This window comes from Dermacentor andersoni, chromosome 7 (assembly GCF_023375885.2).
Source record: "Dermacentor andersoni chromosome 7, qqDerAnde1_hic_scaffold, whole genome shotgun sequence".
Taxonomy (NCBI): Eukaryota; Metazoa; Arthropoda; class Arachnida; order Ixodida; family Ixodidae; genus Dermacentor; species Dermacentor andersoni.
Genome location: NC_092820.1, coordinates 126701161 through 126717848, shown reverse-complemented (window position 1 = coordinate 126717848; position 16688 = coordinate 126701161). Strand labels below are relative to the sequence as shown.

Sequence of the window (16688 nt, the reverse complement as noted above, 5' to 3'; positions counted from 1 at the left end):
ACAACATGGCCACAATTCGTACACGACCGGGATACTTGGAGAAGTATGGGAGAGGCCTTTGCCCTGCAGTGGGCGTAACCAAGCTGATGATGATGATGATGATGATGATCAGTATTAGCATTATTATAGTATTGGAGTATTTGGAAAAAGCTGTGCAATACACGGCGTGAAAGCAGGGAAAGCAAGCAGTGCGCGGGGCTCCCTCAAGGCAGATGAGAAGACAGATGAGAATGGAGAGGGCATCAAATCAACCAGCACACACTGTGTTGTCGATACAAGGCTGCAGAAAATGGAGGCTTTCCAGGAAGAGCTTGTCAAACAGGTGCAAGAGCTCAAAAAGGTGCTAGACAGTGTGCGTGATGCACGAAAGGTAGTTGAAAAGAGACTTGAAGCAGCCGAGGAAAAGCTGATCAGGGCCGTCATTGTGAACGAGAATGTGCGTGACAATGGAAAGCACACTCCCGACGCGACAGAAGAGGGAGTGTCAGCGAAGTACGTGGAATGCGTGCAGCGTGATGAAGAGTTAGCTGGAAAGACCGGCACTTACCTTGAAGCCACCACGTGGAAAAAGCAGGAGCCCAGGGGGTAATGCCCTTTGTCTAGTCCGAATCACGCGAAAAAGGATAAAGGAAGCAGGGAGAGGTGGGAGAGAATGAAAAGGTGATTATCGCCAGCGATTCAAACCTGGCTGGGCGCTCAAAAGCAATTGTGGAGAGGGTGAAAGGCGATAAAAGAGTGGCGGTAGGGACATTTGCAGGGCGGACACTGGGTTCTATCATAGAGCAAGAAAAAGAAAAGCTCGCGGAAAATGCCGACACGCGCAACCTTGTCATGGTAGCAGGTGGGCTAAATGACGTCCTAAACAGGAAAGGGGCAGGACTAGGCCAGCGCTTGGCAAAGGGGGTGGACGACTTGCGCGAACTATCCCCTCCGGTGCAGATCGTGGTGTGCACGGTACTGGAAGTGCCTGTGCGTGACAGTCACGTACAAAGAGCCATAGTGGCTGCTAATGAGGCAATATGGAAATTGAGCCGAGAGAAAGGCTTCGAGGTTGTCGAAGTAAACAGGGAAGTGAGAAGGTGTGGTGGTTTTAAACAAGACGGGATCCACTTCAATCACAGACTGGCACGAGGAGTGGGCTGGCGACTTGGTGGTCGCGCTGTAGCTTTTTTAGGGGGCCCGCGGGCGCTCAGGAGGCCAGAGTGGGTAGTAATGAAGAACTCAGAACGGCGTCACCATCGATAATGGAAACAGGGGGAAAGCAAGAAAGAGAGCTCGCCATGCAATAGGCTACATAAACATGTAGGGCGGCGGAAGAAATGAAAAGAGGGCAGAGATGGAGGAGCAGTTAAATATCGAACAAGTAGGAGTTTATGCGGTTACAGAAACGCACCTTAGAGATGCAGAAGAGCCGCCAGTTTTGAAAATTATGTTTGGGAAGGATGCAACAGAACTAAGTCGGAAAGAAAGGGAGGGGGAGTCGGAATGCTCATTCATCAGGGAGCCAAATGGAAAAGAGTAAGTTCACAGTGTCAAGAGCATCTTTGGTTATCAGGTACAATGAGTAGGAAAAAACTTGGCTGGGCGTTACGTATTTGTGGACCGCAAAAAATTGAACAGAGAAGAATGAGGAGTTAGTGGAATGCATAAGCACTGATATTAAGGGTTTTGGGAATGGTGCTGAAACTGTCCTATTAGGTGACATGAATGCCCACATACAGGATTTAGATGGCTATACCAACAACAACGCGAAGTCAATGGTAGACCTTTGTGAGCAACATAACCTCGTTATCGTGAACACAGGGCCCATGTGTGAAGGGCAGATCACGTGGGAAATGGGAAACCGGCAATCGACCATTGATTACTGTCTGATGACAGAAGGAATTCATGATAAGTTGAGAGAAATGGTCATTGATGAAGAAGGGCAATAGCAGCATAGCGATCCACCATAAACGCATCATTTTGAAAGTGGGATATGGCGTTGGGAAAGAGAGGAAGGAGTGCAAAATGGCCAGTGCAAATTTGAACGTTGAACAAATAGCAAACATAGTCACTAGAGTCGAGGAAGAACATGGCAAATGGCCAAGTAAAGAATGGAATTGTGGTGAGCTTCTAAGTGTAATAACGACAGCAATATGGAAAGAGAAACAACATTTTCGTTTGAAAGGAAGAAAGAAACCGCAAAGCTGGTGGAACAGGGAGATACGAGTAGCGATCGCCGAACGACAGAAAGCATCTAGAGAGTACAGGCAGGCAAAGAAGGCGCAACAGCCACAAGATGAAGAGACCAGTAAATGGGAAATATACCGGGAGAAAAAGTCTATGGTTCAAATACTGGTGTAAGCAAAATTAAAAGGTGAAAGTGAACGTTGGTTGTCAGAAATACGTTAGAAAAAGAAGGCCGCACCTAGAATATTTTAGAACCACATAAAATTATTAGGCAGGAAGTCAACAACAATGGAACAACATATCCTAGACGAAGATGAAAACAGACTGGAAGGAGAAGCGGCAATAAATTATATCCGAAGAATAACAGCCGAATCTTTCCAAGGATATGACGAGGTTGTATTTGAAGAAAAAAAAAAAAGAGCATGAAAGAGACCCAAGTGGAAAAGGAGCTGGTGCTGACAAATTTCAACTGGAAGAAAGCGGAAAATTCCTACGCGCACAGCCACAGGGCTAGAGGAGGTTCCCGTTAGGCTGATCAATGAACTAGGACCAAAAAGTAAGGAAGCTCTGGTGAAAGCAGTGGAAAAAACTTTAAAAGATAGACGAATAGCAGACAGTTGGCGACATAGTAGAATGAATTTAATTTTGAAAGGTGAGGGGGAGAAAGACAGAATTCACTCTTATAGTCTGTTGACTATTACGTTGGTAATATACAGGCTAGCAATGCAGGCAATGAAATTAAAGCTTCCAGCATGGGCCGAGAAAAATGGCATTTTGGGAGAGCTTCAGAAAGGCTTCAGAATAAGCAGGCGTTTGGAAGATAACTTGTTTGTTCTTACTCAGTGTATTGCAATATTAAAGGCAGAAAATAGACCATTGTATGTGGCCTTCTTAGACATTACAGGAGCCTATGACAACGTAGACCACAACATCTTGTGGGATATTCTGGAAGGGAAAGGCTTAGGTGACGATCGTCTACAGCTTTTGAGATATATTTATCTAGAAAAAACCGTTTGCATTGAATGGGAAGGGATAAGGGGCGAGGAGAAAGTTCTTGTCAACAAGGGACTGAACCAGGGTGCCCTTTATCCCCACTGCTGTTTATGATGTACATGGTGAGGATGGAGACGGCGCTAGAAGGAAGTATTATCGGGTTCAATCTCTCATACAAACAGGCGGGTACAGTAGTAAAGCAGCATCTCCCAAGTTTATTTTATGCGGACGACATTGTGTTGCTAGCTAGCAAGCAAAGTGATTTGCGACGTCTGGCTAATATCTAAGGACAGGAAGGCAATAATTTAGGTTTGAAATTTAGTGTTAGAAAATCAGGTCTTATGATATTTAATGAAAACAGTGAACGGACAGTGGAGATACAGGGCCAGGAAATACCGCGGGTAACAGAATATAAATACCTTGGTATATGGATAAACGAAGGCAATAGATACGTGGAAACACAGGAAAACACAATAACAGCAAAGGGGAAGAGAAATTCAGCCATAATGAAGCACAGAGCGCTATGGGGAACAATAGGTACGAGGTACTCCGATGTATGTGGAAAGGTGCAATGGTTCCAGGACTTGCTTTTGGAAATGCGGTTGTTTGCTTTATTTCAGGGGTACGATCAGGACTCGACGGGAACCAGTTACTGGGTCACCTCGCATAGGGTGCTCACGGGAAGACTACAAATGAAGATGTGCAGGGTGATATGGGCTGGAATAGTTTTAAAGTGAGGGAAGTACGCAGCAAAATTGAGTATGAAGAACGGCTGACGAATATGGAAGAAAGTAATTGGGCTGAGTGAGTGTTCAGGTATCTCTAGAGGAAAAACATTGAGTCACAGTGAAGAAAAAGAACTAGAAAGCTTACCAGCAAGTATGCGGCCTGTAGGGTGAGCCACACAGCAACAAAGAAGGTCAAGCGGAAAGTAAGAAAGGCTGAAATAATCTCATGGGTGGCGGCAATGGAAAAGAAACCTGCCATGAGTAACTACTTAAGAGGAAGAAACGAAATCAGGAAAGAAACCATTTATGATAACTATAAGGGGAGCTCATTACTTTTCGAAGCGAGATCAGGATGCCTTAGAACACGCACCTATAAAGCGAGATATAAGAATGAAGAAGAAGCATGTACTTGCTGCGGTAAAGCTAGGGAAACTATGGAGCATGTTTTATTAGAATGTGAAGACTTCTACCCAGCGGTCGATTTAGGCACCACTGGCCTACTAAGCCCTCGGGTTCAGCGGGAGCAGTGGTAAAGCAAGCATGTCCGCAATAGGCAAGAGGCGCAATAGGCAATAGGAAATAACAAGAGGCAAGATGCGATTGGAGGATTGGTTGAAGAAAAGCAGGGAAACGACAAAAGACGGAGACGTACAAAAGCACAGTTCGCAATAGGGGATCACAAAATTTGGGTGTGGTAGTTCATGGAGTTTTTTTTTTTCTTTTTGATTGGTTAACCTAGGTAGGACATTAGGCAGTATAATAGCAAGAGCTTGGTGGCACAAGCCACCGCCCCGTTCCAAAGGGGACGCTCATAACATCCATCCATCCATCCATCCATCCATCCGTCCATCCATCCATCCATCCATCCATCCGTCCATCCGTCCGTCCATCCGTCCATCCGTCCGTCCATCCGTCCGTCCGTCCGTCCATCCGTCCGTCCATCCATCCGTCCGTCCATCCATCCATCCATCCCTCCATCCATCCGTCCATCCATCCATCCATCCATCCATCCATCCATCCATCCATCCATCCATCCGTCCATCCATCCATCCATCCGTCCATCCATCCATCCATCCGTCCGTCCGTCCGTCCGTCCGTCCGTCCGTCCGTCCGTCCGTCCGTCCATCCATCCATCCATCCATCCATCCATCCACCCACTCATCCATCCATCCATCCATCCATCGATCCATCCATCTCGCCTTTGTCTAGTTTGAGCGCACTGCGGCCGTGCGGGGACCGGGGCGAGGATGCCCCAATACCCTTGCGTTTAACAAGTTTTCTCGCTCTCTTCCCTTCGAACTTGCAGCGTGCGTCACTCGAAACCCTCGTGTTCAGGCGACGCGGCTCCTCTCAGCTCACAGCGCGATTCCAAGGTGCAGCGTCCGATGCGGGACGCCTCTGACGTGATCGCTGCGCCGTAGCGTGTCCGCTGGGAAAGCGTCCCCTGCGATGTCTGACGTGCTGCTGGCGAGGAGTCATGCGTCTTCGTGGTATTCCCAAGCGAGATAGAGGACGATCCCATCGAGGCGTAAGCCCAATGATCGCGTCCGCCTTCATGGCGCGCCGCGGCCCGGCTATCCGTGCCGATCACGACGTTTGGCTTGCGTAAATCGTTTCTCTCTCCGAGACACCGAGTTCTTTAGTTCGTCCAGCTTGCTGCACTTTACCCCAACCTTTCCTCCCCATCATCTAGAATCTCCTCTCTCTCTCCAGCTTGCTGACGCGCACGTGTCGTTGCCGCGCCGAACGCTGCGTTGTTCGGCGCTCACCGCGTGTCGTTGTGTGACTCAACGCTAATAACGCTATCGCGTGGCACTCTTGAAGACGAAGCTTAAGCGTCCTCCATTTTTTTTTTACCAAGACTGTACTTTCTTTCAAATGCAGTTTGCTCAGCTGTATTAGCGTTGCCATTCGGCGTTCTTATTTGATAAGCACTAGCGTTATTTGATTGTTTATACTATCGACCCAAAGATCGCCTGCCAAACGTCACTGTTGAGCTGTAAAATTTCACACGACTTCCCTAATACTACTAGATGGTAAAGCAGCAGTTCATGCGTAGAAACTATGAATGACCAATAAACAGGTTATCGATATGTTGAATTCGGAACCTCTCTGATTTACGTTCGAGCACTTACAATTTCGCCTCCCATTACAGATGGGGAGGAGAGAGACCATCACCGAAACCAAAGTGAAAGGATTTGATGGTTTCAGCTTTCGCACATTTGCAATCACTCTAACTATAGAGGACAGGTGAGTAAAGGCGCCGCTTTCGTCTCATTCATTAACACAGATGTCACAAAGTGCCTATCAACGAATACTCCGGCTTTGGCTAGCTCATCGCTCGCACTCAATGGCCGCTCAAACGTGACCTGTCTCAATGTGTTTTGCTTAAGGGTTTGTGCATTGGGAGCAGATAGGGAGTGTGCGAGCAGTTCCTTGAGACTGAATCGAATACGAATCGAACAGTGCGAGAACAGAATCGAATCGAATACCGAGTGCTTTTCGAATAGTTTTCTGCTAAACGAATAGCCGTTCTCAGCAACTGTGTTCACATCCTAGTACACTCACATTAACCACTTTCTATTAATATTCTGCAGGTTAGTAAGTGTTGTTCATTAAGAGAGGGAAAACAAGCCAGGGAGGTCGACCAGAATCCAGGCGGTTTAAAGTTGTTCAGAGAGCGGAGGTGCTGGATGCCGTAGCAAGCAGTGACACACATGTGCTCGTGTCTCTTTGCAGTCGCTGACTATGAGACCCCTGTCGATGCGTTTTTGTCCTGCCTTGTAACCTTTAAATGAACGTAATAAGCATTCTCTTTCTGGATAGTTTCTTCGAACCTGCAGGAGTCGCATGTCAGGCTACTGACCACTTCAATACGGTAGCAGTAGTTTATAAAGTACAAATGCCAAATAAGGAACGAACAAGGCGTTTATTCGAAACATCAAGGTTCTTGGGCGACTTCGAATGATCGCTGTTAGGTGCAAAACTCTGGCAGCCTGCGCGCATGTAGCATGTTACACTATGTGACTTCTACTAATCCTATGTGTCTAGCATGACCAACGGGCAGAACCCTACTGCACGGTTGGAGACTTCAAGAACTATTAAAGAAGTTATTATTGACGAATAGGGACTATTATATAGAAGTACTGAATCGAGAAGTGACAATTTGATTTGTTGTTAAGAAAGTTTGAATATCTATGAAGTTTTTTCATTTCCTCTTTAACGGACACATCAAAATCAGAAACGATGACTAAATTAATCTGCCTGGCCGTCGGTCTAGTAGGACAAACCACGATAAATGCTTCCGGTCATTTATTACGCATTGCAATACGTTTAAGATTTCCTACTTCCCTCGCGCTGCGAACGCTTGCAATGCGCTACCAAGCGAAGCTGTAAATAGTCAAATTTAGATAAGTTTTGTTCTCTAGTGGAGCAGCTAATGGACCCTGTATAACTACTTTTCCTGTTGTAAAACGGCAGAACGTATCTCGTATGTGGTATTGTTTTCGGCTGTACATTTTTTCATGTATAGCATACGATATTTGATGCTAGATTTTTAGTTCTCATGTACGCGTAGCGTAACCATGTAGGTGATATATTATTGATGCACTTGTTGAAAAGTATTCTGATCTACCTCAAGTTTTCCGGTTGTCTTTTTGGGAACTTGTTGAATCTTATTACATGCCTATGATAATGTAAGCCCCCTCCCTCTATGGGTCTGCAGAAGACCTACACTATTGATAAATAAAAAAATAAAAAAAAATTGTACCACCCTACAAACGACAGGGATGCATATATGCAGATTTTATGCCCCCTGCTGATGTCTGTCTTACGTCAAGCTTTCATTAAGTGGTTAGTTAGATGTTATGAAACACATAAAGACCCAGGCGACTCAGGCTACACGTATTACACTGTTTCCAGGATCAGTCCGCTTTAGTTTGCAGAACACCATTGAGCAAATGGGCCAAACGCAGGGACAGAAGCCACAGAAAGCTTCTCGTTAATTATGCAATTATGCACTTGAAGGCATTTATCTCTAGCAGATAAGAAATTAAATTATGGTGTTTTAAGCGCCAGAATCACGATCTTATTATGAGGCAAGCTGTATTGGAGGACTTCGAAAATTTGGGCCTCCTGGGTTTCTTTAAGGTGCACTTTTAGGTAAGTACAGGAGTGTTTTCGCATTTCGCTCCCAAAATGCGGCCGCCGTGGCACGGACTCGATCCCACGAACTCCTGCTTAGTAGCCCAGCGCCATAACCACTAAGCAACGACAGCGGGCATGTTGCAGTTAAAAGTTTCTGGATTTGATGCTTTCTTTGGAGTTTCACTGCGTTGTTCCTTAGAGAACAGATTCGCGTAGGGGTGAGTATTCTGAATGGCTACGTACAAGCCAATTGAATATGCAGTCTATGTGCTTTTTAAGGATAGTTTTACTTTTTTCTTCCCACTTCACCGTATCCCTTGTGTTTCTAGCCCACTGATTTGGCTGATCACGGAAATTGTGCAGCCTAAAAATGTTCGACGATCCCGAAAGTAGATCTGGCGGAAGTACTGGTGTCCCACGTGGTATCAGATCAGTGGTACTATGCGGTGCCTGCAATACAAGTGGAACCAATTGTATTGGGGCCGGACTTTTTTACGTTTTCAGCAAAAACTTCGAATTCCAGGAAAAAACAAGCGTAGAAAATGTATCGAGCTGGAAACTGTTGAAAATGTTGTTTTCTAAAGCGATGCAGAATTTGACATTCAGTATTCCGTAATCGTGCAAGCAATAAAAGTTTATTGATTTAATTCTGTATATTAAGCTAATTATTATTCGCAAAAAACAGCAGAGGCTACCTAACTTTGATTGTCGACATGAATGCGTTTTCATTGAATCAATATATTAACGCAAGGCATTGCCATCGTCGAAATGGGTTATGTATCAGGCAATGGTACTGGGCAGCGGGAGTCTACTGTCGCGCTTGCCTAATAATACCCAGTGCCATCTAGCGCCGCCACCGCAAAGCCTGAGTCTGTCCTCCGAAGTTCATCGCGTGCCGTGTGTGCATACGCTGAGCAACGCGTGACTCTGTAACGGGGCTCCGCTCTCGCGCTTCTTCTTTCAGGACACGCGGCGCCATCTAGTGGCACTGCCGATAGCTCCAAGCGTGGCCTCTGAGACTAGGAGCGTGGCGCAGCGCGGTGCCTGCGAACACCGAGAATCGTTCCAACGCTTGCCTCACGCTAAGTGCCACGTACTCAGTGACGCAAGTTCGCGAGTGGCACATTGACGAGCGGCACACACCAAATGCATTCATCGCGCAGCTCGATGAAGCATTGGCGTGAAAGGCGTTCTTTGAAAATCACCGCATACGCAGTACATGTGTGAGCAGCGCAGCCCGCTCATGCATTGGGTTGCTGTGCTTCAGGATCTCTTGTGACCTGGGTTTGATTCCACTCGGCATAGGAGAAATTTAAGGGATCTTTTTCATCATTACAAAGTGGTGTTTACATGGTTATCCAAATCCGAGCCAACTAAATCTATAGAAGAGCAGCACACATCTAGTAGTAAATACCCAGTGACCCAAGTTGGCACCAAAAACGTACATAGAATACCAGCACAGACCGAGTGGCACATAATCTGTGCTTCAAGCCAGAGTCAAAGAGTATCTTCGAACAGTGGTGCAAATACAGTTACGCATCGTGCAGTGTAAACCATCTTGGCAAGAAATATATTCGTTGAAGAGCGGCACATACGCACACATTGCCGAATACTCACTAACCCAAGTTTCTGAAAAAGTAGAATAGCGTTGGCTTGACCATAGCCAAAGTGAAGACTGAAAGGCCGTTTGGACTATTGCGCCGACTGAAGCAGCAGTATCGACAAATCTGTCGAAACGCTATTACTACTTATTTTCAAATCGCTCGGAAATGGGGTTAAAAAAAGGGGCCTGAGTTTTAACAACCATACGGTCCGAGCTCTCACGCGTTCTAAGGCTGAAGAAACCCCGGCGGAGATAAATCACAGCCAAAAATATTCCTCCTGATAGAGACACTCAGGAAGCACAACACATAGCTTGTGAAATCAGTGAAAAAAGCGCCAGCGAGGAGGTATCCGGGTCAGTGACACTACGGCAGCGAGAGCTAGCAGACGTTTCCTCTGAAGGACGTTTCTTTCAGAGACGAGACCAATTTAAACAGCCCCAAAAGGTTCAAGGAGGCGCTGAAAAACTCTCGCGTATCTCCACACTTGGGCGACTTTCAGGAATCGTGAATAGGACAGTAGAATGCCCGGGCTGTTAAGCAGGACAGAAACCCTACGCTAGGGAACTCTGGAGTCGCATGAGGCGACCGCCTGGCATGACGAAAATTGGTTAGACAGCACAAGATCAAGCAAGCCAATCATTCCGCTCAACGAAGAATAGAGAACGCCGCCACAGCCCAGCCCATAAAAGAAGGGAAAACGCCATCACGCAGAACTTCAATGGGATCGTTGTGGTGGGTGAAAAAACGAACGCATCACCTAGCAACAAATCAGAACGCGTCTCTTCGAGTAAGGGTGCGGCTTAAAGGTTCAACCGGGCTGCGGTATGCGAGACCGTACAGGACCAGTCAGACTGTCACTGCAGTAGAATGCGCCACGAGAGTGAGGGGAAAAGGAGGCTGGCAATTCTCCCATGTTTACGGCCTCCTCTTCAGGGACGAGACAAGAAGCCGCGAGCAAACAATGACGCATATGACGACAGAGGGAGCTGCATCGTATGCCTGGGGCCCTTGAATTCGGCGTGGCCCGAAGGCCTTCAGACAGCGATCCAATCGAGCACGCATTAAGAAGTAATACTTGTCGAAATAGGCGCATCCATAAGTTTCGTGTTTGTTGTAAAAAGGCTCCGTTTCGTTCTTTGCTTTTCTTCAAAGGCGTTTTGTTTTTTCGTTGTGAATTTATAAGTAACGCCGTTATTGCCGGGTTTCAATCAATCTCTCGACAACGGTGGCTTACTCAACAAAGGAAACACAAAAATATTAGGCATCAGGCTACTTGCAATGCTTACTGAATTCTGGTTTTCTCCGGTGGTAGTTTTCAGAAATATGGAACAAGACCTGTAGGTACGATTCTGATAGTGTTTATGTGAAGAACGTGTGAACTTGGCACTTCTCGTGGTTGGCTGGATTCTCACGGTTTGTTGCGCCGTGGCCTTGGAGTGGTTTATTTCCAGAAGCTGTCACCAGGCAGGCGCTGGAACGGTCGGTGAAACAAAGCAGAGGCACGAGGTCTACCGGTCTGTTCGAGGTGCTTGGATACTGCAGCCCCTTTGAGACCCCTTGTGGCGGTAGGCGGGCTCTTATAAATGAGCCGTCGTATTTGTGAGCCATTCAGGCGTACGTTCCCATGGCAACATGGTTTGCCTCGTCCCAGGAAAGGCTGTTGTGGTAAGCCTGGACATCAACCTCTTAAATGTGAGAAGCGTTCAAGTAGGCGTCCCGTGTCAATAAAAGTGCCTTCTTCTCAGAAACAGCGTCACCTCTTTTATTCCACGAATTAAAAGAAAGAGATGGACGAAGACAAGACAAACCGAAGGGCGTTAGGCCGAAGACGACAGAGCCTGACGAATGCACTAATGCTTCCGCAGGCTCCCCGGGAGGACGTCAGCAACCACAAGCCCGCAAGGGGTAATTGAGGCTGTGTTAGCCTACGCATGATTGACCTGTCAAGCGTGAGAAGCGTTCAAGCGGGCGTCTCCATGTCGACATAATTGCCCTCTTCTCCGAAAAAGCGTCAATCTTTTATTCCCCGAGCTGACACAAAGGGAAGGACGAAGGAAAGAAAACACGAAGGTCAGGAGCTCGACAGCAGGACCTAAAGAAAGCACTAGGCTGCCGAAAAAGATAGCGACGACCACAGAACGCAAGGTCTTATTGAAGGCCGTACTGAACCTGGCATTAAACAGAACTGCTCGAGACTCGGATAACAGTCGTCACCATGTACGAATGAAGTGAATACAATCCTTTCAATTTTTTTTCATTATCACGACGGCCTTATTTGTCGTAGTTTCCTGTTTCTTGCGGTGAAGACCCCCATCACGCGGTCGAGGTCGCATCGTTACCTAATATAGGGCTTTCTAGCGCTGTTGGCAAAACACCCCAGCTGGGAAACTTTACCACTTAATCAGAACCGCGCTGTAGGTGGGAGCTTATGATTTCGCTTTCAGCTCGCTTGTGTTCTTCTGAAGCAGCCGACGTGGCCACTCTGTCCACGTGATCCCTCATACCAAATCATGCCGAACAGAGGTGCTTGCTTTTCCAGTGTTGGAGCTTGTGCCCCCTTCACTTTGACAACTATCGCTCATAAAGGGTGGCGCCCTCGGCACAACGTCAGAAAGAACGAACCCATTTCACAGTTCGCTCCTCTAGGATTCGGTGTCATACAATTGAAGTCGGGAACATTTGGGAGTCAAGCATGGTAATCATCATGTTATTCGCATAGCCAGAGTTGGGGACTTGTAGTGCAAAGGTTTGCGTTGCACACAGCCTCCGACAGCAGTAGCGTTGGTGCATGTGCTTCGGAGGCCAGTATGGGGAATGCTGAAGAGGTCAGAGATTTTATTACTATCGCGATCGCAACTAAATTGACATTTCAGGCGCATTTCTGCCGTCGGAATTGCAGTAAGAGTACGTATAAAATACTCGGGCGATAAAATCGTCGCCGCGCGCCGTATGCTGAATGTGCCAGTGAAAGCGTACGAGAGTGACTCATGTTTTGAAAAGTAAGACCACTAGACAAACAAAAACACAGGCAAAGAAGAACACGGCATTGACGCTGACTCACAACTGAAGTTTATTTAGGTGAAAGTCACATCTATATTTACTAATTCGACTGCACATGCACAGCAGTAGCCATCCTGGTGATGGGTCGAGCCAGACTTGGAATTCACCAGGGGTCGTTAGGTCGCATAAAACAGTGCCTCATAACAAAAAAAGAACAAATAGAGGAAAAAAAAGGCATCCCTATCCAACTTAACAATCTTACGCGATAGACATTCTTGTCGATATCTTGTCTTTATTCCTAGTGCGACAGACGGTTTACTAACACACATTCCCTTCCCTATCGATATGAATGGCCTCCATAAGCTTCCTTGTGGTTGGATCCTTGTGCCGGAAGTAACCAACAGTTTCATCCCCTATCGGTCGCCACCCACACACTCTAATATGCAAAGGCAAGTGCAAAGTGCCCGTACCATTTAATGATAAGTACTCCTTTATTCCAATGTTCACGCAGTGACCGGTGTGGCCCACATAAGCTTTCCCACATGACAGTGGCAACCACTGCCAGTATAAATAAACAGTGATAGTGGAAATAACTTTCAGTCGTCAGTCAGTGCCAGTATAATGTTGGCCTGTGTCCTTGTATGCGTAGCGCTGTTACTTTTCGAAACATGCATTACCACGAAGCCGGCCAAGTTTCCCTTCACGTACGAGGATGATCTGGCGATCGTGGCTGCCTCTCGCGTACTCACAGAACGAAGGCCGGCAGGAAACGTGCCGTATTTCGTAGCGCGCAAGTCCCCCAGGCAGGGGAGGGTGGGGGGCGCTTCTACTCTGGGCAGCCGCGGGTGCATGCATGCGCCGCTTTATTTTGAAAGCATCTGCGACGGGGACAGAGTCCGCCGCGCGCTGTGTTTTCGAAGCTTAGTTTTAGTTGATGCGAGAGAGAGAGACATAGGAAAGGGAAAGGCAGGGAGGTTAACCAGAGGAGAGAGGTTTGCTTCACTATGCTGGGGAAAAAGGGGAGGGTGAGGGTAATTGATTACAAAGTAGAGATAAAGAAAGAAAGGCACTTAGACACGCAATCACAGTCGGTCACTGTCACCGCATACAGCCATCGTACAGCACAGTAACACCTGCAGCACTATAAACATCTGTTCAGGCTACAGCCACTTGTCCAACTCTGTTGCCCTCAAAAACTGCAACAGTGCCCTCGTCACCCTCTGCTGCGATGGCTTGTGATGACGGCATTTTAAAATAAGTTCCTCTGTTCGAGGCCTTTGGTCAAAGCGCGCTATCGCGGCTGCGAGCGATCGTGTCTGTAAATTATAGCGAGGACAGTCACAGAGAAGGTGCTGAAGAGTCTCCTTGTTACCACAGTCATCGCACAAGGCGTCGTCGGCCCATCCGATTCAGAAAGCGAAAGACTTGGCGAACGCCATGCGTAGCCATATTCGTGCAACACGAACGCAAATTCGCTCCCTGCGGCTGCAGCGCTTTTCACTTCAGCCTTTCGACAGCAATTTCCGCGGTAATCAACTGAAATGTTGTGCCCGCGTGACACCGTCCTTGTTATATGTTTAGGATGAGTATGTTTAGAACGATATACGGCCAATAAATCTGCTAAGCTTACTTCATATTACATGATATTCCCCTAATTTGATATCGCAATCGACGCTTCGGTTTTCGGGGAAGCTGCCACTTATTTTTGCACAGCATAGAACTTTTTATTGCGATAGCGATTACATGGACACAACAAGCGCATTTTTCTCGTTGTTGTTGGCGTCGCCGTGAGGTTTCGCATAAAATCTAAAGGCCATAATATTGTCGCTGGGGGCCGTATGCTGCATATGCGAGTGAAATCCTGCGCGGGAAACGGCCGCTTATTCTAGCGTGGGCGAGCGAGGAAGGCAGGCCGGAAGCGCGCCACCCCTGGCGCGCGCGAGGCACGGGGGTGAGAAGCGGGAGAGGGGAATTTTCTACGTCTTTCGCTGCTTACGGTGCGTCCGTGCATGCGCCGTATCTACAAAGCGACCTGGGCAATGTGCGCGCCCGCGCTGGGCTCATCTTGAAAGTAATCTGCAATGCTTGCGGAGGGTGCGTAGTGGCGGTAGCTTCGGAGGCGCAGTGGTTCCTACGTTTCGTTCGCGATAAGCAAGAGACGCAGCAATATCAATCCGATCGTTGCTGTCGCCGCGATTCATCAAACCAGCAGTTTGACAGGGAGTTTCCGGGCTCATCAAGCGCGGGAACTCACCCGTGCGTGCGTGACACCGTGCTTATTAATTTAGCTAAAAGACGTTGGCAGGCTATTTGGTTTGAATCCATGATGGAATGTGCAAGCGCGACTGATCGAAGACGTACGAAGAAACAGACACACAGAGACAGCGCTGTCTCTCTGTGTCTGTTTCTTTCTGCGTCTTCGCTCAGTCGCCTGTTAAACATTTGATCACTGTTAACTGAGTAAGCAAATGTTTACAAGTTTATGCGGCTGATAAATCTACTATCCTTACTTCTTATAGCTATCTAATAATACGCTATCACAATTGGTACTTCGCCTTTCGGGTGAAACTGGGTCTTTTATGGCCAAGATGGTGATTCGTGTAAGTGCCATGCTTCGTTGTCTTGCTCGCGAGAACAACGACGACTCTGCTAAGAAGGCATACGGGACAACAGTGAAGACCAATCTCAAACGCAGCACATACCCACACTAGAGGATGCGCCGAAATTAAGGTAGCTGTAGGAGAACAACACCGGAAGCATCGACGACATCAGTGCGACATCGCCACGACAATGTCATCTAGCTTCATCATCTGTTGGCTTCGTATGGTTTTCAATAACGGTAATCGGACCACTGAGTGCCCCTCCCAAATTCTTCTCGTTCATGTTATAGCGAGTGTCCCGGATCCAGCAGGTTTGATCGTTCAGGCAGCATACAAGGATTTATTCGTCAGGCGCCTGCTCATGAATCTTCACTTGCTACGTGGGGTCATCTGTCTGAAGCGTGGTCCACATTCGCCGCGATGGTCTGAGTGGCGTTGGCTAACGCTCCCAAGGTTAAACACACAATACCTTAAAGTGTAGATGCTCGAACAGCGACCTCAGTATTACAATTTACAGTGGACTGCACGTGCAAGGCGAACGGTATCACAAAAGAGATCAAAATACACAAAAGCGGTCAAGAAGAAGAAAGAGATGGACTGCCCAGCTCTGCATTCTTCCATTTATTTTTTGCGCCACAAACCTTGATGACTGCCACGATCCGTCCGGGTTCGTGAACAAAGGAGGGCTCGAGGCACCCTCCGTTAAACGGACGCTCCGCAGCGTGGTGGTGCTGAACGAAGACTGACATCCAGGCAGCTGTACTTCTCGGGGGTTATTGCGGTGCGGTTACCAATGTTGCCTACCGAGCCTGGCATGCCAACGAAGGTTATGCACGAGGGGGCATCGCATTGTTGTTACACCCCCTTACCCCCGTTTGGTTTGTAACCTAAAATAAACGTCCGAGTTCGCAGCATAAGGCTCTGGAGCCATCCTAGCCGGGTCGAGGGTGCCTGCTACCCAGGCGAGTAACCGTCCGCTGGCCTCCGCCGTCGAGTACTCCGCCTGGACACTGGTGTTGACAGGTCGGGTGTGGCAACACCGGGTGCTGCTTCAGATAGCCTCGCTCCATCCGGAGGGTCTGCAGTGGTCGGCCTTGTGAGTGGTGACGGGCGCGACACCAGCCCAACAGGCACCTCACCACCGGCAACGCTTGCCGCCTCTGAGGTTGGTGGTGCTCCGCTGAACGCGACTGGTGTTGCCTCTAGTCTTCCTGCGGGTTGAAACTCTGAAGTGGCAGTCAAGGGTGCTGGTCAGGTCCCGAGGCGAGGCCTAACATGCTCGGCGTGTCTGTGCCACGTGGCCCCATCTGGCATGCGGACGAGCAGCGATGAAGCGCTGGCAGGAGACACTACCTGCAGGGCGGACCAGGGTGGGCCAAGACGAAAGTTTTTGGTGAAAACTGGAGCTCCCGACTCCGGCAAAGGCCCGGGACGGCACCCTTTGTCAG

At 48.0% G+C, this 16688-nt stretch overlaps 1 protein-coding gene across 2 annotated transcripts in view; it reads left to right on the top strand.

Moving 5' to 3' along the window:
- Nucleotides 1-16688, top strand: part of LOC129384279 (uncharacterized) — an 86346-nt gene that overhangs the window by 16509 nt on the left and 53149 nt on the right. For both annotated transcript variants that reach the window (XM_072289328.1, XM_072289327.1), the window contains exon 2: nucleotides 6046-6140. In XM_072289328.1, the coding sequence (XP_072145429.1) occupies nucleotides 6046-6140 (95 nt within the window). The remainder of the gene's footprint in view (nucleotides 1-6045; nucleotides 6141-16688) is intronic.